Source organism: Schistocerca americana, chromosome 3, assembly GCF_021461395.2.
Source record: "Schistocerca americana isolate TAMUIC-IGC-003095 chromosome 3, iqSchAmer2.1, whole genome shotgun sequence".
Classification (NCBI taxonomy): domain Eukaryota; kingdom Metazoa; phylum Arthropoda; class Insecta; order Orthoptera; family Acrididae; genus Schistocerca; species Schistocerca americana.
The window spans coordinates 453,410,279-453,432,232 of NC_060121.1; the positions used below are offsets into that span (position 1 = coordinate 453,410,279).

Consider the following 21,954-nt stretch of genomic DNA (forward strand, 5'->3'; position numbering starts at 1 on the left):
TCTTTAGCACTGCACTTCATGTAGAAGCTAGACAGCCAAATGCCTGCTTTTATGGCCTTAGCTGTAGGCAACATTGGACAGTAATATTAATGTGGCCTGTGACCACCATCCCGACTTGTAGTCATGGACAACATCAGAAAGAAAACTTGCCAAGGGTCAACAGCAAATGATATGAAAATCATAGCATATCACACTTGATGATATGAGAAGACAATGAGCAAAAATTTGAAGAACAACTCCTATCTGACAGATGATAGCTGAAGAGGCAGGCATGGAAATAATGTTAACAAAGTGTGAGGTAATGAAAATCAGCAGGGGACATGGAAAAATGAAGGCTGTAAGTTGTAATGGGAAAATTATTAAAGATGTAGACACTTTCATATATCTAAGAATTAAGTTGACGAGGAAAGGAAATATCAAACAAGAAATTTTGAACAGGACAGAAAACTGCCCAGAAATTTTATTATTTTGTACAGACATAATTAGGAATTGGAAAATACCTGCTAAAGCAAAGATCATTATACAAAAATCACATTATCTATCACCTTTGACCTAGGGATCAGAATGTTCGACCTGAATAAAGGAAGAGCTGAGTAGAATACAAGCAAGAGAGAGACACTTTCTATGAGGGATTTTGGATAACATGAGAAAGGACAGAATAAGAAATGCAACAATGCAGAACATGATTCATGTCAATCCTCAGAAAAAGAACAAGAAATGTGTTAAAAAACTTCAACTTAAGGTTACTTAATAATTAAACAATGCTCATAAGCTCATAAGAAGAACTGCATCCCACAATCCACTTCTTTCTTATTGTTTTTACACATGTACTTTTCCCATGTGGGTTGTCTCAGCCTCGCCTCCAATTACGTTGCCTCAGACTTTTACTGTTCATTCCTATAGTTTTTTTTATTTATTTTGTGTTGTTCTCTTTCACTACTGTATCTCACTGCTCATTTTGGCTTCGCTACATCATACATTCACTAGATCAAGTTGAAAAGAAGAGCACCAGAATTTACAAAACCTGAACCATAAAGCCTGCTCCATGTGTTCTATCAATCATTCATAGGTTCCTCAGGAAGAACAATATTGATCTCTCTCAATTACAATAAAAGTGTTTCTGATTTTTTTCTTTACACTGTGATTTACTGCATTTACATTTTATATTTTCTAAACATTTCAACTCACCCATTCACGGTCATCCACTCCTTCCATGTCATCTTGTTCCAGCTTCAAGTTAACCTCCATGCGGCTGCTCACAGCTCGTTGTATCTAATACCACACACCACTTAAATATCTATACTGAGAGTGAGACTGACATAAGAGCATGAAACTTTAGATACTAATATGTCAATTCCAATCATGCAAAGAAAATGTTCAAAGCAAGTTCCGTAATATCTCAAGAGATCAAATAATAAGAAAACTACCGATTACAAGTGAGATACATTAACTACAAAGTAATGAAGCTGCCCCCTCAAAGACATGCACCTGGAACACATATTTATTAAGAATATTTGAGACAGAAGAGGAGACATGCAAGATTTAAAAAGACCAATTGATATATAATATTCCATGTTTTTTAAGTTCCTTTAATATGTGAAATGAAAACAACTCAGTTAGAGACAAAAGGACATCAGAAGCCTATAGCAATCCTCTCTGTTGATGTTAGGCTCATTCACAATTTCTGTTGCCTTTCTTGTTTTGCTTGGGCACATCCACAGCAAACATGCAGATGTCTTGGAATGTTATAGGCTGACCACATGACAGTACGTACTATTGACAATCTGTTGCAGTCTCCCAATTGAACACAATGTTAATTTCTGCTATGTTATTGTTAACAGGCTTCCCAGTTTCCGCTATTTAGGTGGCACCACACAATGTATCTCATACATGCTTGTAGTTTGAAGGCTTTTACAGCATCCTTAGTGGATCCAACTAAATTCTGGCTTTGTGGCCATTCTGAAAAGTTGATTAATAACCCAGCCTAAGTGTTTGGTGAAGACTTCAACAAAATATAAGTGTATCACCAGTAGTTGTTCTCTTATTTAATTCTGTATGTCTTGCTTCCCGTTGGACACCATGGCCATTTTTATTATTTTGCTGTTGTATCTGCTGGCTGAGAAGATGGCAAGTGACTCTAAGTTCCTATTTGGTGTTGTTGACATTACCAATCAGGTGGGTTCATACATCAAGCATGCACATGATGTAACTGTTCTGAACTTTATATGATAGTTTGATTTGGATGTAGGTATCAGCTGGCCTGCATTGGTTTCCATTTGCCATTGGGAGATCCGGTCCTTCATTTCCAGAAATGGATTTATACCATTCTTTTCTCATTCCTGGGAAAACTGAAAGTTCTTGGGCAAGTTGCCGAGATTCCAATGGAACTTTTGGAGTGCTGCTTTTCCATGCAGCCAGATGGTGAATGTGTCATTCATATATTACAGCCAGTAGCATGGGCAAATTGTGCAGATCTTGATACAGTTTAATCAAGAGCTTGGACAAAGATTTTCTGCTGCTACTGGAAAAGAATCCCTCCCAATCCACCCATTTGTTCACAACAACCATTTACTTACATCTACGTGTGTGTGTGTGTGTGTGTGTGTGTGGGGGGGGGGGGGGGGGCATTTGCATCCACAAAGTGATGTAATTTTCTGGTCAGATAATTTGTCAGATTTTGATTGAGTCAGTCCTACTGATATAAGCCAGAAGTGGCAGGTTTCCTTATAAATCTTAGGTGTTCCATAAAGTTTTGGTGACAAAGTTCATTCACCATCAGGTCACTCATAATATGTGGGTGGGATCAGTCAACAAATTGATTAGTTTTTTATTTGTATTGTATAGTATATACATTCTGATATTTTAAGTATTTTGTATGATGATACAGCGGTTAACTCTGAAGGATTTTAATGTATACAACAGTTAAAACTGAGGTGCTCACTTAAATATTATAAAATAAAAATCTAAAAATCAAAAGACACAAACTTAAAAAAAAAAAAAATCTGGACTTCTTATGAAGTAAAGGTGCTAATTTATGCTAAACACAGCATAAAACAATGCTTGCTACATCTATTTCTAAAAAAAAACAGTGCTTCATATGGAAAAGGGCATACTGATGATAAATAATTATTAAAACTGCTTGAAAAGTCCACGGGTGTACTGCCGGTCCATGGTGTCCAATGGGCACAATATATCGGTGATCAGACATGTCGCTATCGTCTGATGCACTAACAAACTGAGCTTCTGAGGGCAGGTGGCTGTCTTAAATCCCCTCCCCCTGCGAGGCATTCTCTCTACGGTCTGTGCACGCGGCCGTGTGTCGACGGTCGCTGAGATGCTGGCATCGGCATCTGTGGTGGCATCAGTGTAATTGCCTAATCAGCACTGGTTGCCCATTCGTTTTCTTTGCTGAGCAGCTTTTTAATTAGACTCAATGCTGGTTCTCATGCCCCATCTGAGACTGCGGCTATAACCTCAGCACGGCATGGGAACCAGCATTGAGTCTAATTAAAAAGACACCCAGCAAAGAAAACGAACGGGTGACCAGAGCAGATGAGACAATTACACTGACGCCACCACAGACACCGTCGCCAGCATCTCAGCAACCGCCGATGCGTGGCTGCAGGTGTGGACTGCGGAGAGAACGCCTCGCAGGGGGAGAGGATTTAAGATGGCCGCCTGCCGTCAGGAGCTCAGTTCGTCAGCACACCAGACGATGGTGACATGTCTGATTGCAGAAATTTTGTGCCCGCTGGACACTATGGACCGGCAGCACACCCGAGGACTGTTCAAACAAGAAATATGCGGGGAGAAACTGAAGAATCATAAATTATTAAAACGTTTCTCCATGGCTGGGCGAGCAGTGGTGTGTATGCTATGGTATGGTATGCCACAAAGGCACCTGGGGACAAAGAACACATTTTACACACTTGTCACATCTACATCTACAGCTATAATCCGAAACTTACTATCAAGTAGAGGCAGACGGCACCACACTTCCTTCCCATTCCATTCACAGATGGAATATGAGGCAAATGACACTGTGTGTGTGTGTGTGTGTGTGTGTGTGTGTGTGTGTGTGTGTGTGTGCGTGCGTGCGTGCAAGCAAACTATGTTTCCATTTTATGCACAATATTTTGATGACAACACAGCCATTTTTGTTAGGTTCTGAGTTTTGCTATTATGTGTACTCACTGCCTGGATTCCAACAAGAATTGATCTCACTCCACTATTTATAGCCGTATTCGATGCACAACACACACACAATATCCTTTCATGTTCATTTGTTTTTCAGACCTCGCACTGATATTCCATGAAACACAAATTTTCTCAGCATTTTCTGCTCTGGTGGGTATGATGCAGGCGAGATTTTAATAAATTGAGTACTGGGACCCAAGTGTTATTTAAACTGAAACATCCAGCCCTGTTTATTAGGTTTTCTGACGTCTTTATTTTGATTGACTTCTTATTTATGCTGTCCTAGAAACTTGGCATTTGTACCACTGCACTGCTCCAACATTATTTCATTTCAGAATTATATTCAAGGCAGTGCTTCATGAAAGCTGATTTGCTTCATTGTTGTAGTCATGTGTATGCTGATGTTTCTTGCATTTCTCCTACACTGCTCTAATAGTTTCCCCCTCACTAAGAAATGCCACATTTGCATGGAATACGATACACACCTGGCTTTCAGATATCTAATCACCTTTAACATTACAAAGAACACTTTTTATCTTAGTTGAAGGAAGCAAAATACACTGGATACCATGTTTCTGTGGAAGGCTATCACTCTTTCCGGAGCCTGGGCCAGCATAAGGTTTTTTGGGACAATTTTAGCAAAGTGTAGCTCAAGTATAAAGGAGACTATATACAGAATACTAGTTCAACCCATTCTTGAGGACTGATCAAATGTCTGGGATCCCCACAATGTCAGATTAAAGAAAGTCATCAAAGCAACACAGAAGCAGGTTGCTAGATTTGTTAGTGGCAGGTTCAATCAACAAGCAAGTATTATGGAGATGCTTCATGGATCCCTGGAGGAAAGACAACATTCCTCTTGCAAAACACTATTAAGAAAATTTAAAAGAACCCACATTTGAAGCTGACTGCAGAATGATTCTACTGCTGCTAACATTCATTTTGTTTAAGACCATGGAGATGAGATAAGAGAAGTTAGGGTTCTTTCTGGCGCATGTAGAAAGTCATTTTTCTCTAGCTCTATTTACACATGGAAGAGGAAAGAAATGACTAGCAGTTTTACAAATTACCATCCACAACACACCATACAGTGGCTTGCACGTTATGTATGTAAATCTGTATGTAAATGATTTTTGGCTCCTTTTCTTAGTTTCAGTCTCAACCTTCTTCTCTGGCATTCTTGATTTTTATTGCCTGTTCAGATTAATGATCTGAGTACCCATTCCTCCATAACATTATTTATAGGTGTTTTAATTCTTTGGTAAGGCTATCATTGTATGAAATTGTTCAAGTTCTATGTAGCACAATCTTTAGCACTAAATTTCTTTGGGACAGATGCTGATGGCTCGAGGCATGGAGATAGAGGTCAGTTTGCGTAGGTTTTCTATATACACTGTGACACAGGGATACGTTCATTCTTCTCTTAACTATCACCTCAAGTTCTATTGTGAATTTCTTATTGCGATAGATAAAAGTTTAAATGTTCTAGGAACTCTTGAAACTCTTCAATCCATTTGGCCACACCACAAATGTGCCGTCCAGGTACTGACACTCTTATCATCCATCATGATGAATGGAACACTTTGAAGCAAAGGCTCTAGAATCCACCAAGTTGAAACAAATGTGTTTCTATCAGCACATGGACAATACATTTGCCGTGCAGCCACTTGAAGAGGGAAAGCTTCAAAATTGCTGGAACATTCAAACTCTATCCATCATAATATAAAGTTCATGCTGAATCTTGACCAAGAGGGCAACTAACTTTCCCTGTTGAGTCAGTTAGGAGAACAAATGGATTGCTAGGTAAAGAAAACATAAACACACAGACTTCTATCTCCACTACTTGATCCACCACCATTCATCACATAGAAATTCAATGCTAATGACTCTGGACCACAGAGCTCTTACATTTCAGACAAGGAGAGCCTCACTGCAGAATTATACCACCTATGAATAGTGTTCCGAAGGAATGGATGCTCAGATGATAACTTAACAGGCAATGATACCTGAGAAAGAAGCCGAGACTGAGACGGAGCAATAGAAGCCAAAAACTGCTTATCTGCTTTATGCTGGCCTAATATCCAGAAAAATCAGCAACCTCCTACAGAAACATCCATCCAGTGTGTTTTGCACCCTTCAACTAAGATAAAAAGTATGCTTTTTACCATTAAAGAGGATCAAGGTCTGTGTATCACATTCCACGTGAATGTGGCATTCATACGCTAGGCAGACTATCAGAATAGTTGAGCAGAGATGCTAGGAAGTTCAGTGACACACCCGACTAATACAAACAAGGCAATCAGCTTTTGCTGAGTGCTGCACTGAATATAAAAATAGGTGGAAGTATACCCTTCCAGTCAATGTAACATTCATTGCCAATAAAAGTGTTTTCTATGTGGAAGGAAAAAAATTAAAAAATTGGGGATCTTATTTCACAGACATGACCCATAAATCTGTACAATATTCTGACCTTTCAACAATATCCATTATTGTCTTCACCAGAACTGCTACTGATTCTTATAGAGACCAAATTCCAAACAACCAAGACATTACAGAGGAATATGACCCTTATTCTACATATTATCTGCCTTTGATCGTGTACACCTTCCGGGTTACAGGACTGGAGTAGGTGGTAATCGTCCCCGGTGCAAAACCTGTCCCATGCACCCTCCCACCACCACCTACTCCAGTCCTGTAACCCGGAAGGTGTACACGATCAAAGGCAGAGCCACGTGTGAAAGCACCCACGTGATTTACCAACTGACCTGCCTACACTGTGATGCATTCTATGTGGGAATGACCAGCAACAAACTGTCCATTCACATGAATGGACACAGGCAGTGTTTGTTGGTAATGAGGATCACCCTGTGGCTAAACATGCCTTGGTGCACAGCCAGCACATCTTGGCACAGTGTTACACCGTCTGGGTTATCTGGATACTTCCCACCAACACCAACCTATCCGAACTCCGGAGATGGGAACTTGCCCTTCAGTATATCCTCTCTTCTCATTATCCGCCAGGCCTCAATCTCCGCTAATTTCAAGTTGCCGCCACTCATACCTCACCTGTCTTTCAACAACTTCTTTGCCTCTACAGTTCCGCCTCGACTGACATCTCTGCCCAAACTCTTTGTCTTTAAATATGTCTGCTTGTGTCTGTATGTGTGGATGGATATGTGTGTGTGTGCGAGTGTATACCTGTCCTTTTTTCCCCCTAAGGTAAGTCTTTCCGCTCCCGGGATTGGAATGACTCCTTACCCTCTCCCTTAAAACCCACATCCTTTCATCTTTCCCTCTCCTTCCCTCTTTCCTGATGAGGCAACCGTTGGTTGCGAAAGCTAGAATTTTGTGTGTATGTTTATGTTTGTGTGTCTATCGACCTGCCAGCGCTTTCGTTCGGTAAGTCACCTCATCTTTGTTTTTATATATAATTTTTCCCTCGTGGAATGTTTCCCTCTATTATATTGACACACACACACATTATATATATATATATATATATATATATATATATGTTTCCTAGCCCTAGCATAACAACATTCTGCCAAAATAGAACCATTGTACTCTTGTTGATTACCATGTTTCAAATAGCAATTACAACAAGATTGTAACTTCCTGAAATTACTGAACATTTTATGTCACAGGGAATGGTAATTTTGGCTTAAGTGCCCAGATCTTAAGGATATTACAAATGTTAAACATTATTTCAAGGTGTGCTAGGTGCTGTTAGGGTGAATGATGGTTGCGGCAAAACCATTGTTCTGGGCATCTGCTGCATGCCAGTTGTAATGAGGCTTATCCAAATAAGGTGGGGCTATGTTTAGATAGACCCCTATTCCCCCCCTCCCCCCTAATCTGCTTTCCCCACTCTGCTCATAGCTGATGGCTCATAGGTTAGCTATCGAGCTTACTAATTCTAACAAAGAAACTACCAGTGGATCAACTTTAATTTCATGTGTATGTTTGTGTGTCTATCGACCTGCCAGCACTTTCGTTCGCCCTAAGTCACATCATCTGTGTTTTTAGATATATTTTTCCCACGTGGAATGTTTGGGAAACATTCCACGTGGGAAAAATACCAGTGGATCAACTTTAATTTCATGTGTATGTTTGTGTTTGTTTGTGTGTCTATCGACCTGCCAGCACTTTTGTTCGCCCTAAGTCACATCATCTGTGTTTTTAGATATATTTTTCCCACGTGGAATGTTTCCCTCTTATATATATATGTGGAATGTTTCCCTCTTATATATATATATAAGAGGGAAACATTCCACGTGGGAAAAATATATCTAAAAACACAGATGATGTGACTTAGGGCGAACGAAAGTGCTGGCAGGTCGATAGACACACAAACAAACACAAACATACACATGAAATTAAAGTTGATCCACTGGTAGTTTCTTTGTTAGAATTAGTAAGCTCGATAGCTAACCTATGAGCCATCAGCTATGAGCAGAGTGGGGAAAGCAGAGTGGGGAAAGCAGATTAGGGGGGAGGGGGGGAATAGGGGTCTATCTAAACATAGCCCCACCTTATTTGGATAAGCCTCATTACAACTGGCGTGCAGCAGATGCCCAGAACAATGGTTTTGCCGCAACCATCATTCACCCTAACAGCACCTAGCACACCTTGAAATAATGTTTAACATTTGTAATATCCTTAAGATCTGGGCACTTAAGCCAAAATTACCATTCCCTGTGACATAAAATGTTCAGTAATTTCAGGAAGTTACAATCTTGTTGTAATTGCTATTTGAAACATGGTAATCAACAAGAGTACAATGGTTCTATTTTGGCAGAATGTTGTTATGCTAGGGCTAGGAAACAATGAATGGTAGGGGCTGATTTAAATGAGGTTATGCCTAGGATGCCAATAAACTAGAGAATTCTAAATGTGTGAGAAGTTGCTATAGTGAATGTGAAGCTGCAACAATTTTTTTGGTAGGTCTGAAAGAACAGAACTACAAATTTGCAAACCAAGAGAAATACCACTGGCTTCCACAACTACAGAAAATTTTGACTTCTATGTCACCTGCCTTCAAGCCCAAACAGATAATACGTTGTTTATAATTGTGAATCAGAACAGAATCTACAATCCAATGAATGTACAAAAGTACAGCCAAAAAAATAAAATTTTTGTTTAAATAAGGTTGATCAGAGGAACAAAAAAGTCTGGTGTTGGCAAACAGAGAGAGACTGGGGCAGGAAATGCCAAGTGGTTGGTAAGTGAAATACTGAAATTCAATGTTGAACAATTACGATATTTGGTGAAGAACCTATGTACAAAGAATAGATTTGATTATCCTTGTTATTTGCTTGCGTTTATCCAGCCCTGTCTCTTTCCATTCATGTTGTATCATTTCTCCTGAAAGTATTTACAAAATTTTGAATGTTAGGGCTTCACCCTTATTTTTTTACATATATGCTTTTGCCAGCTTTAGGCAAACATTTAGTTTTAGTGGCTAATAAGCACAAATACAACATCTGTCTCAAATATTGTTAATATATATTTCTGATTATGAATGTATATTTCTTACTTAGTAGAAATCATAGTAGCTTTGAGTAATATACAGTTTGAGGTTCTACTTCATCTACGCAATGCTCAGTTACTGCAAAAGGAAATGTATAGAGCAAAATCATGCAAGTCATCTACAACACATATCAACATGCTACAAGCACATTAAACTACTTAAAGAAACTAGTTACTATGGCACTCATTTGGAACAAATGGCATAAGCAAGCAACACTTGCAATTAAACAGAATTATGAAGTAACTGCTACTCTTTTCAAGGTACTTATATGCTGATATTGTATACTTTACATAAAATCAGGAATGAAGGGAAAGCCAAAATTGTCCGTTTGACTTTAGGAATTTCAGAGCGCAGACATAAAAACACTATATAATCTGCTGGCCCAGTCAGATTATTTTCCACACTAAAATAAAAATGTTGAACTGTATTACGTTTAACAAATATGTACAGTAAGCCTTTGGGTGATACTGATGAGTTGACTTGTCATTTTTGTCACCCACCAGTTGCTGCTGACAAATTTAAGTGTGCCCTCTGTGTCTTCCTTCACTGCTATGAGTATAGACCAAGAATTCGCAGAGAAGCCTTGAAGTCGGAAACTAATATTTACACATAGGATAACATTCATCCCCAGGATGACAAACCTTACAGCAACAGAATGAGACACCACAGAAAGCATCTAGTAATATTTGGCACAGGGTGAGGAGGCCATTCTGGTAACCCCAGCCCAGTTAGAAACCCAAATGCGGGCTACTTAGTGCTGATAGATGCATTAGGTGATAATCATGTAGTGCACAGCCTGACTTGTAGCAAGCACAATTTGCAACCAATAGGTTAAATGTGTCACCTTCTGACAGTTCTGACAATGTATCTCTCAAAAATGAGACTATGGTGGTGGCAAGCAACATGGTAGAAGATGCGAGACTATTACACTGTTAGGGTATTTCCATTCACATGTACACTACAAATCTTATATGATGGAAAGCCACAGATTTAGCACAGTTATTCCTACTAGTGCAAAACTTTTAACCAAGGCATTTGTATACTGGAATGCTTTTCCTAGTTTCCAACTCCTAAAAGTTTCCTATGTCATCACTGGAGCACACACTACAATATGTTACAGGAATATTTTGTTGCCCATAATAAAGCCTGGCATTTATCTAGTTGAACTTTTAACATGTAATTCTCCTTTCCCTTTTAAAGGATTGTCTATAATTTAGAAAATTAACAAGAGACGGAATCGCTGGCCAGTACTTACCTTCAGGAAGTGAAATACTTAATACAACTGACAGACATATGTGAACACAGCAATTCACGCCACCATCCAAAGTGTTAGAAGTATTAGTTCCTTCCTGGGGGGGGGGGGGGGGGGGGGGGGGGTGAGAGAAGGCAAGTGTGAAGAAAGTAGTAAAAGCTCTCACCTTGTGCAAAAATGCTCAAATGTAATCTCAGGATGGCTTGCAAAATAAAAGAAAATGGGGGGAGGGGGCAGCATCTCATCAATGTATCCCTAAGCTGTAATGGTGCTGCAGATGACAACAGAAAGGGTACTGCAATGAAAAGAAATGGCACCCCAGACCAGCACTCCTGGTTACTGGGCTGTATGCCGGGCAACAGTCAGGTCTGTCCAAGATATCTCCAAACATTCTTCAGCCTGGAGTCTAACTGACTGGGGTAGAATTGTCTTCAGTGATGAGTTCCACTTTGAACTGAGCCCCAATCACCAGTGAAGACTGTCTGGAAACACTGAGGTTTATTGTTGGGACCATTATGGGCAGGGTCCTCCAACCAGCTTGCAAATTTTGACAATCTAATGCACTAGTTGGACAGAATTTGCATGATATCACTCAAGAGGACATTCAACAACTCTACTGACCCCTGCCAGAGGTGGACCAATACATAATTGACTTGTTCAAGTTTTGAAGATTTTCTCTCAAATAAATAATCCAATTTTTCTGAAATTGTAATGACTTGGTTGGATGGTTGAGGGAGGGGACCAGGCAGCATTGTAATCACTTATTTGTCTGTACATCTATATCATATCTAACGGTTTTTGTTCTGTTCGGATAATTCCTTAAGGATGCCTCTCCTTCATCATCATCATCATCATCATCATATTCTTCTTCTTCCTCTTCTTCTTCTTCTTCTTCTTCTTCCCTCCTTAGAGTGAATTTCACCTCCTGAACATATGTACTGGCTGGCAATTCTGTCTCATAATTTAAGTTACCTCAATTGAATTTTCTCTTTTATACACTCCTGGAAATGGAAAAAAGAACACATTGACACCGGTGTGTCAGACCCACCATACTTGCTCCGGACACTGCGAGAGGGCTGTACAAGCAATGATCACACGCACGGCACAGCGTACACACCAGGAACCGCGGTGTTGGCCGTCGAATGGCGCTAGCTGCGCAGCATTTGTGCACCGCCGCCCTCAGTGTCAGCCAGTTTGCCGTGGCATATGGAGCTCCATCGCAGTCTTTAACACTGGTAGCATGCCGCGACAGCGTGGACGTGAACCGTATGTGCAGTTGACGGACTTTGAGCGAGGGCGTATAGTGGGCATGCGGGAGGTCGGGTGGACGTACCGCCGAATTGCTCAACACGTGGGGCGTGAGGTCTCCACAGTACATCGATGTTGTCGCCAGTGTTCGGCGGAAGGTGCACGTGCCCGTCGACCTGGGACCGGACCGCAGCGACGCACGGATACACGCCAAGACCGTAGGATCCTACGCAGTGCCGTAGGGGACCGCACCGCCACTTCCCAGCAAATTAGGGACACTGTTGCTCCTGGGCTATCGGCGAGGACCATTCGCAACCGTCTCCATGAAGCTGGGCTACGGTCCCGCACACCGTTAGGCCGTCTTCCGCTCACGCCCCAACACCGTGCAGCCCGCCTCCAGTGGTGTCGCGACAGGCGTGAATGGAGGGACGAATGGAGACGTGTCGTCTTCAGCGATGAGAGTCGCTTCTGCCTTGGTGCCAATAATGGTCGTATGCGTGTTTGGCGCCGTGCAGGTGAGCGCCACAATCAGGACCGCATACGACCGAGGCACACAGGGCCAACACCCGGCATCATGGTGTGGGGAGCGATCTCCTACACTGGCCGTACACCACTGGTGATCGTCGAGGGGACACTGAATAGTGCACGGTACATCCAAACCGTCATCGAACCCATCGTTCTACCATTCCTAGACCGGCAAGGGAACTTGCTGTTCCAACAGGACAATACACGTCCGCATGTATCCCGTGCCACCCAACGTGCTCTAGAAGGTGTAAGTCAACTACCCTGGCCAGCAAGATCTCCGGATCTGTCCCCCATTGAGCATGTTTGGGACTGGATGAAGCGTCGTCTCACGCGGTCTGCACGTCCAGCACGAACGCTGGTCCAACTGAGGTGCCAGGTGGAAATGGCATGGCAAGCCGTTCCACAGGACTACATCCAGCATCTCTACGATCGTCTCCATGGGAGAATAGCAGCCTGCATTGCTGCGAAAGGTGGATATACACTGTACTAGTGCCGACATTGTGCATGCTCTGTTGCCTGTGTCTATGTGCCTGTGGTTCTGTCAGTGTGATCATGTGATGTATCTGACCCCAGGAATGTGTCAATAAAGTTTCCCCTTCCTGGGACAATGAATTCACGGTGTTCTTATTTCAATTTCCAGGAGTGTATAATTAACTACAGCATGATATTGTTGTGAATGTATGATACCTCTGTGTTGCTAACTAAAAACATATCTGAAATGTGATACCAGAAAATAACATCACATCCCTCACAGCATTGAATTCAAATATACAGAAAAGTTATACAAACATTAATTTTAAAAACGCATACAGAAGTTATTGGATTAGAAACTTATAAAGTCCTTAATAAGGCACACAACTTACAGAATAGAATAATTTGACACTCTTCTGATTCAAGTCATAGTAAACAAGCATTATTAAACAGCTATGTTTATCAGGAGGATATACAGAAACACAAAAACGTACAGTTTCATCTTTTAGAACTAGAGTATTAATTTAGCTTTATATGACACATACTATACCTTTAAGAAACTAATCTCAAACTTGAAATGGCAACTGAACAAATACAGAAAATATGTAAAGCAATCCTGTAACAAGCACACTTGGGAAAGGACAAGGTTCTGTATTAATACAGCCAATAAATACAAGCTAAGTGCCACTACGTTGAATTTAAGTTTCTTTCACTCCAAAGTTGAGTGCTATTATTGAATTTTTCATTTAGCACATTGCTTTCAGATTTTGACAGTCTTATGAGGTTTGACCTGATTAACAATCTGCTTTCAATGCAATTCTATTGCTTTTAAAACATGCATAACACTCAATCTTAAAGATGTTCACTACACTGTGATGTACGACACTCCTTCCCATTGTTGTTGTTGATGTTGTTGTTGTGGTCTTCAGTCCTGAGACTGGTTTGATGCAGCTCTCCATCCTGATCTTTCCTGTGCAAGCTCCTTCATCTACCAGTACCTACTGCAACCTACATCCTTCTGAATCTGCTTAGTGTATTCATCACTTGGTCTCCCTCTACGATTTTTACCCTCCATGCTGCCCTCCAATGCTAAATTTGTGATCCCTTGATGCCTCAGAACATGTCCTACCAACTGATCCCTCCATCTCGTCAAGTTGTGCCACAAACTTCTCTTCTCCCTAATCCTATTCAATACCTCCTCATTAGTTATGTGATCTACCCACCTAATCTTCAACATTCTTCTGTAGCACCACATTTCGAAAGCTTCTATTCTCTTCTTGTCTAAACTATTTATCGTCCACGTTTCACTTCCATACAAGGCTACACTCCATACAAATACTTTCAGAAATGACTTCCTGACACTTACATCTATACTCGATGTTAACAAATTTCTCTTCTTCAGAAACGCTTTCCTTGCCATTGCCAGTCTACATTTTATATCCTCTCTACTTCGACCATCATCAGTTATTTTGCTCCCCAAATAGCAAATCTCCTTTACTACTTTAAGTGTCTCATTTCCTAATCTAATTCCCTCTGCATCACCCGACTTAATTCAACTACATTCCATTATCCTCATTTTGCTTTTGTTGATGTTCATCTTATATCCTCCTTTCAAGACACTGTCCATTCCGTTCAACTGCTCTTCCAAGTCCTTTGCTGTCTCTGACAGAATTACAATGTCATCCACGAACCTCAAAGTTTTTATTTCTTCTCCCTGTATTTTAATACCTACTCCAAATTTTTCTTTTGTTTCCTTTACTGCTCGCTCAATATACAGATTGAATAACATCGGGGAGAGGCTACAACCCTGTCTCACTCCCTTCCCAACCACTGCTTCCCTTTCAAGCCCCTCGACTCTTATAACTGCCATCTGGTTTCTGTACAAATTGCAAATAGCCTTTCGCTCCCTGTATTTTACCCCTGCCACCTTTAGAATTTGAAAGAGAGTATTCCAGTCAACATTGTCAAAAGCTTTCTCTAAGTCTACAAATGCCAGAAACGTAGGTGTGCCTTTCCTTAATCTTTCTTCTAAGATAAGTCGTAAGGTCAGTATTGCCTCACGTATTCCAACATTTCCATGGAATCAAAACTGATCTTTCCCGAGGTCGGCTTCTACCAGTTTTTCCCTTCATCTGTAAATAATTCGCATTAGTATTTTGCAGCTGTGACATATTAAACTGATAGTTCAGTAATTTTCTCACCTGTCAACACCTGCTTTCTTTGGGATTGGAATTATTACATTCTTCTTGAAGTCTGAGGGTATTTCGCCTGTCTCGTACATCTTGTTCACCAGATGGTAGAGTTTTGTCAGGACTGGCTCTCCCAAGGCCGTCAGTAGTTCCAATGGAATGTTGTCTACTCCCGGGGCCCTGTTTCGACTCAGGTCTTTCAGTGCTCTGTCAAACTCTTCACGCAGTATCGTATCTCCCATTTCATCTTCATCTACATCCTCTGCCATTTCCATAATATTGTCCTCAAGTACATCGCACTTGTATCGGCCCTCTGTATACTCCTTCCACCTTTCTGCTTTCCCCTCTTTGCTTAGAACTGGGTTTCCATCTGAGCTCTTGATATTCATACAAGTGGCTCTCTTTTCTCCAAAGGTCTCTTTAATTTTCCTGTAGGCTGTATCTATCTTACCCCTAGTGAGATAAGCCTCTACATCCTTATATTTGTCCTCTAGCCATGCCTGCTTAGATATGATTAAGTTATGCTCTATGCAAAATTCTACCAGACGGCTTCCTCTTTCATTTCTTAGGCCCAATCCATATTCACCTACTATGTTTCCTTCTCTCCCTTTTCCTACTGTCGAATTCCAGTCACCCATGACTATTAAATTTTTGTCTCCCTTCACTACCTGAATAATTTCTTTTATCTCATCATACATTTCTTCAATTTCTTCTTCATCTGCAGAGCTAGTTGGCATATGAACTTGTACTACTGTAGTAGGTATGGGCTTCGTGTCTATCTTGGCCACTATAATACGTTCACTATACTGTTTGTAGCAGCTTACCCGCACTCCTATTTTTTTATTCATTATTAAACCTACTCCTGCATTACCCCTATTTGATTTTGTATTTATAACCTTGTATTCACCTGACCAGAAGTCTTGTTCCTCCCGCCATTGAACCTCACTAATTTCCACTATATCTAACTTTAACCTATCCATTTTCCTTTTTAAATTTTCTAACCTACCTGCCCGATTAAGGGATCTGACATTCCACGCTCCGACCCATAGAATGCCAGTTTTCTCTCTCCTGATAACGACGTCCTCTTGAGTAGTCCCCGCCCGGAGATCCGAATGGGGGACTATTTTACCTCCGGAATATTTTACCCAAGAGGACGCCATCTTCATTTAACCATACAGTAAAGCTGCATGCCCTCGGGAAAAATTACGGCTGTAGTTTCCCCTTGCTTTCAGTCGTTCACAGTACCACAACAACAAGGCCGTTTTGGTTAGTGCTGCAAGGCCAGATCAGTCAATCATCCAGACTGTTGCCCCTGCAACTACTCAAAAGGCTGCTGCCCCTCTTCAGGAACCACATGTTTGTCTGGCCTCTCAACAGATACCCCTCCGTTGTGGTTGCACCTATGTTACAGCTATCTGTATCGCTGAGGCACGCAAGCCCTCCCACCAACGGCAAGGTCCATGGTTCAGGGGGAGGGGGGGGAGGGGGGGGGGGTTCCCATATGGTTCAAAAATTACGAGTTATTCTTAAAGCCCATTATCAAAATGTATATGCATGCCCCAAGCTACACATCTTAAAATGTGTAAAACCAGTATAAAATAATTGGAATTTCAACATAGTGACACGTATCAGTTATTTTTCACTACATGAAGAAATGTGTACTTACCAAATACTTGACGACTATAGACAACAGCACAAAACAACATAAATATTGACTTACATAATTAATTCTTCTTTCATTATAGAAAAATAAGGAAGTGTTGGGAGAAGGTGGAAATATTTAAGGCATAGGCTAGAAATACACACATGCAACCCAGAAAAAATAAAAATTGAAAGAGAGAGAAACCACAGCTGCAAAGCAAGCAAAAAGACAGTATTTAAAATCTGTGAAGCTGAAGTCAAAATCTGGGAAGTTGAAATCAGCAGGTGACAATATAGGGTTAAGAGAGAAAGAGAGAGAGAGAGAGAGAGAGAGAGAGAGAGAGAGAGAGGGGGGGGGGGGGGGTATATGTCAATCAGGCTATGATATGCAGTGATTGATGAATAGATAAGTAAATAGTGGAGAATGAAAAGGAGAAACAAAAGACAATAGTATCTGCATGGAAAGCGAGAGAAGGATTGTGAGAAACACGTAGATGTGAGTGAGAAGAAGAAAATGAGTGAAGCAGAGGAGGGAGAGCAAAAGGAGGTATTAATGTACAATGGAAGTTAATCTAAGTGGAGATTGGGTAACTGCCGGAACAAAGCACCTGCTGCACACACATTGCTAAATATGAAACTATGAGGTATAGGAGGCAGAAGAATGAACCTGAAATGTGTGCAGCAAGATGTTGGCATCAAGGTTAGAATTATAGCATCTGTTTGTCAATGGGGATGTGGTCTTTCTTTCAATATATCAGATATCAACCATAACTGTCACTATCTATCCTCAATCTTTAATGTTTAGGTTCTGCTGGTCCCTGATTCTACTGATCTTCATTACTTATGTCTTAATTTCATTTATTTTCAAGAAATATTAGCATTTTATTTTAGGCTTTTCCTAAGTTTTTATTAAGAACAATTGATTCACATCAACTAAATGGGACGATCAGTCAACTGATTATTTATTACAGTCTTTGTTGAAATTTAATCTAGGCAATTACTAGTTCCAGCATGTATGGACCATATTCACATGTTTTCAGCTTAGTTACATTAATACGTGTCAACTTTCCTACCATATATGGCTGTCTAAAATTTTAATTTTGAGACGGGCATACACGGCATCAAAGTCGCTGTGTTAGAATGTAAATAAGCTGGAAAGACTGAAGACTGCCCATAGCGGTCAAAACTCATAACCACCTAGATTAAAGGGCAACTGTGACTGTAATAAATAGAGTAACAATTTTCCAATATTAGTTGTGTCTCTCTTTGATATTATGATTCATTGTGTTTGGTGTTGAATTCATGAATAAACTGTCAATGCTATTGAGCACAAACTATCAGATTTAACTTGTCAGGAATATGTTCCCAAGGACATTGGAATCATTACCATGAGAAATCCTTTTACATATCTATTTACTCTCTACAAACTACCACACCTTTGACACAATTTATCAACTGTTTAAATAATTTGGATGCTTTCTTATTGCACTCACAAACAGAAAATGGAAGGACGATTTCTTTCGTTCACTGGCATGAAACTGTCTTAAGTTTAGTTCAGTATAGGATTTCTTATCCTGTAAAGCACAACACTTTTCTCGTAGTCTCTCTTATCTGCAGCCCTTCTACTCTTGCTAATGCTTGATACTTATAAAATATATTAAAAATGAAACAATGAAAAGTTTGGTATGCGACTTCCTGTATTGGTAGATGGCAATCATATTTTTGGATTAAAAAAAATAAATAAATAAATAAATAAATAAATAAAAGAAAATCAACGAATGTTCTATCTTCTGTTCTCTTGCAATCCTGGAGTTCTTCAGAATTATTAGCATTAACCCCATTCACTATTTGTATTAACTGTAACTGTTTGTATTACATTTTTGGGACTGGCTCTGCAGAGGGCCACGCTATAAATGGCTTACTGCCAATGTTTCAGCTCATTAACATCAAAGGTCTCATGTCATAAGCTCATAAATAGACTGCAACCATCACATAAGTTTCAAACAATCATTTTCCAAAACTTAAGTGACAATTCCAATCTTATTTATGCGCCTGTCAACAACTCATTGTCTCAATAGTCAAAAAGACTGGTTACCTTCACTTCTTCCACTAATTTTCTCCCATTCAGGACTCTCCTGAATTAACAAAAGGTTACACTGATAAAATTGCATTGGTTAGATCACATACACACTATAGTGTTTCCTACACAACCTGTGAATGCCATTTAAAGGGAACAAGTATACTCATCCTTATAATCTCCACGATACCGAGGAAGCTGTTTGAAGTATGAATATATAAAAATTGAACACGCCATAAGCCACACTCCATCTCATTAAGATGAAATGGTCTTTTAAATTTACATTCTTCAATCAAGCACACACAAATTTAAGATGTCCTGGGATATCTAAATGCTAATTTTGTCATATTTTCGTTCCCTGAAACTCTCATATATTACCTAATACATTAGGTGTTCAAAACACAGGCACGAGAAAATCACTGCAGTGTAATGCAGGTGTACCTTTATATTTTGCTACACTATATGTAACTGAACTAAGAAACCATGTAATGCACACAGCATTTCATGAAATTACTGAAAAAATTATTTGTTTGCTCATTCTGTAAATTCATTCATTCAGCCCTGATGAGCTGCAGTGCCACAGTACCAGTGCAATGTTTCTGGCTCTGTGTGTGTGTGTGTGTGTGGGGGGGGGGGGGGGGGGAGGGGGGGGAGGTTGCACATGCAAACACACTGTTTACTTCTGAGGAGGAGATCATACCAAAACTTAACAACAGTTTCAGATTTGCTTATGTTCGTATCACCCATTCAAGTGTCTCAACAATACAGGGAGTTCTTAACTTTACTCCTTCCATAACTATTTTATTCCTTTGATCCCATCAGGAAGGAGAATTTTCATGGATGCAGAGCAAGTACAGATATTAACTGAAAGAGACAACACACTTTTGGAAACTGCATTCATAATTAAAATATTACCAAACTTCTATAAACTATTTGTGCTTACTCAGGTTAACTTTAACAATATAAAATTAGCAAGAAAGCTGCTGTTTTCTTATTTATGTTAGATATAAATAATTGCTGATTATATTTTACTTCTAGCTATTCACACAAATAAACTGGTGTGTACAATAGAGCAACTATTACCTGCTCTTGTGTTTCTTTGGTAGCATCCGACATCTCAGCATTCCATGCCAACCTGTTGAATGGCTGCTGGACAAGACTAGATATTGTCTTTCCTTGAGATGAAGTATTTTGTTTGTCTTGACAACCTTGTGTTTCTGACACTGAAAAATAATTTGAACATTCAATGCTTCAATACAACTGGTTAATACTTTGGAATATATATGACAGGTTTCATTCAATTTCATCTGTCCAAAAACAATTACAAAAAAGTCGATCAAGTAATTTAGAGACTTTTACTTTCTGCCCATTTTTCTGCATCATCACTATGATTCTCTAGTAGTATAGGTATACTTGAACAAGCTTCTGCAACCCACTTTCTGCTTCTGTGTTTTCTATCACTCCAGAAGTTAAGTTTCAAATTCGAATATCTTAAAAACACGGAGAAGCAAGAAATCTTTAGATAGGTGACAGTTACTGGGAACAGACAGGTAGGTGTGCGGGAGAGTCGCTTTGCCTGGAAAACAATGGTCTGCAAATTCACTCACAGTTAACTACCTGGCTAGCCTCTGTTGTGTAGTGAACTCTTATGCCATTTAGAATCACAGAATTCTCAACACTATGGTGCAAGTCTAAAAAATCACAGCTGAGCTCATCACTGAACCTTCAAAGTCTCTAGTTCAACCACTTCAAATAGACCCAGAACAAGGTGCCCAAGATGAGTTCTGGCAACAAGGCTGCAGGTGGTGGCTTCACTGAAGTTCAGTGGGCAAGGTCGATCATGTCAACCTTTTCTACCTGTCCCTGGAATGATCCTCTAAGTCCAGATCCAGATGATGGCCATCATTCTATTGCATGCTAACCTTGTATAGGGTAGTAAAACAGGTAAAATTTTCGAAGTCCCATAGTGAAGCTATCTCACTAGGTTTTGCCTATGTAGACACAAGGCACCTGCAATGAAAACATTTCACCACTGAGAAAGGCAAAACACATCAGCATTTCTGGTGAGCAGGAAGCAGACTTCAGTAGACTGTAGTAGATCAGAGCAGCGAAACAGGGCTTCATTATGTGATGAAAGAAAGGCTAAGCTGAAGGCAATGAATGGTACCAAGAGCTTTTACAAACCAGTTCCATACTACAAAAAAATTCAACAAGTAATCACGGCAGAAGGAAAACCGCTGATACCTTCACAATAGCAAGCCCTATCTGGTCATGACGGATGACATCAGGTAAACATTAGCCACTACTTTGCTCCATAAATACCCCAGAAGTTTAGCTTGTAAGATGAGCATGGCAGATGATCCATGGGGTATGCACTCGATTCCCATACTGCAGTGAAGTGACATCTGGTGCAACCCTGTTATAGATTTCCTGCATGTTACAGACAACAACAGTCACTACTGGGAGAGACAGCACCTCGCCATAATAACCAGTTGCCGAGTTCAACAACTACAGTCTGTCTCTTTCACAGGTGGGAGGACCTGGAAGTTGTTAAAGTACGTGATCCCACTTCTGACACCAATGTTAGTGTATATGATCCCTGGCACCAATGTTAATGTATACAGGCACAGGGAAGGGGGTGAGAAGGTTGTTATATATGCCTCATGAGGACAATGTGCAGGAGGTCAAGCGGTCAGGACTTGAGAGTGGGCATCCAGGGCTGCCGTTAAATGACAAAACAGGAAATTAGGTACAATAAAGAGGATATATTTCAATGTACGGTGTACAACAGACACCCACAGGGGCAGAAGTTACCAGGTTTAGG

The 21,954-nt window shown here is 40.3% G+C and overlaps 1 protein-coding gene across 2 annotated transcripts in view; it reads right to left on the reverse strand.

The window, feature by feature from the left end:
• LOC124607137 (coronin-7) overlaps window positions 1-21,954 on the reverse strand; it is a 238,059-nt gene that overhangs the window by 15,987 nt on the left and 200,118 nt on the right. For both annotated transcript variants that reach the window (XM_047139346.1, XM_047139345.1), the window contains 2 exons: window positions 20,214-20,353; window positions 1,189-1,272 (listed from right to left, as the gene is read on the reverse strand). In XM_047139346.1, the coding sequence (XP_046995302.1) occupies window positions 1,189-1,272; window positions 20,214-20,353 (224 nt within the window). The remainder of the gene's footprint in view (window positions 1-1,188; window positions 1,273-20,213; window positions 20,354-21,954) is intronic.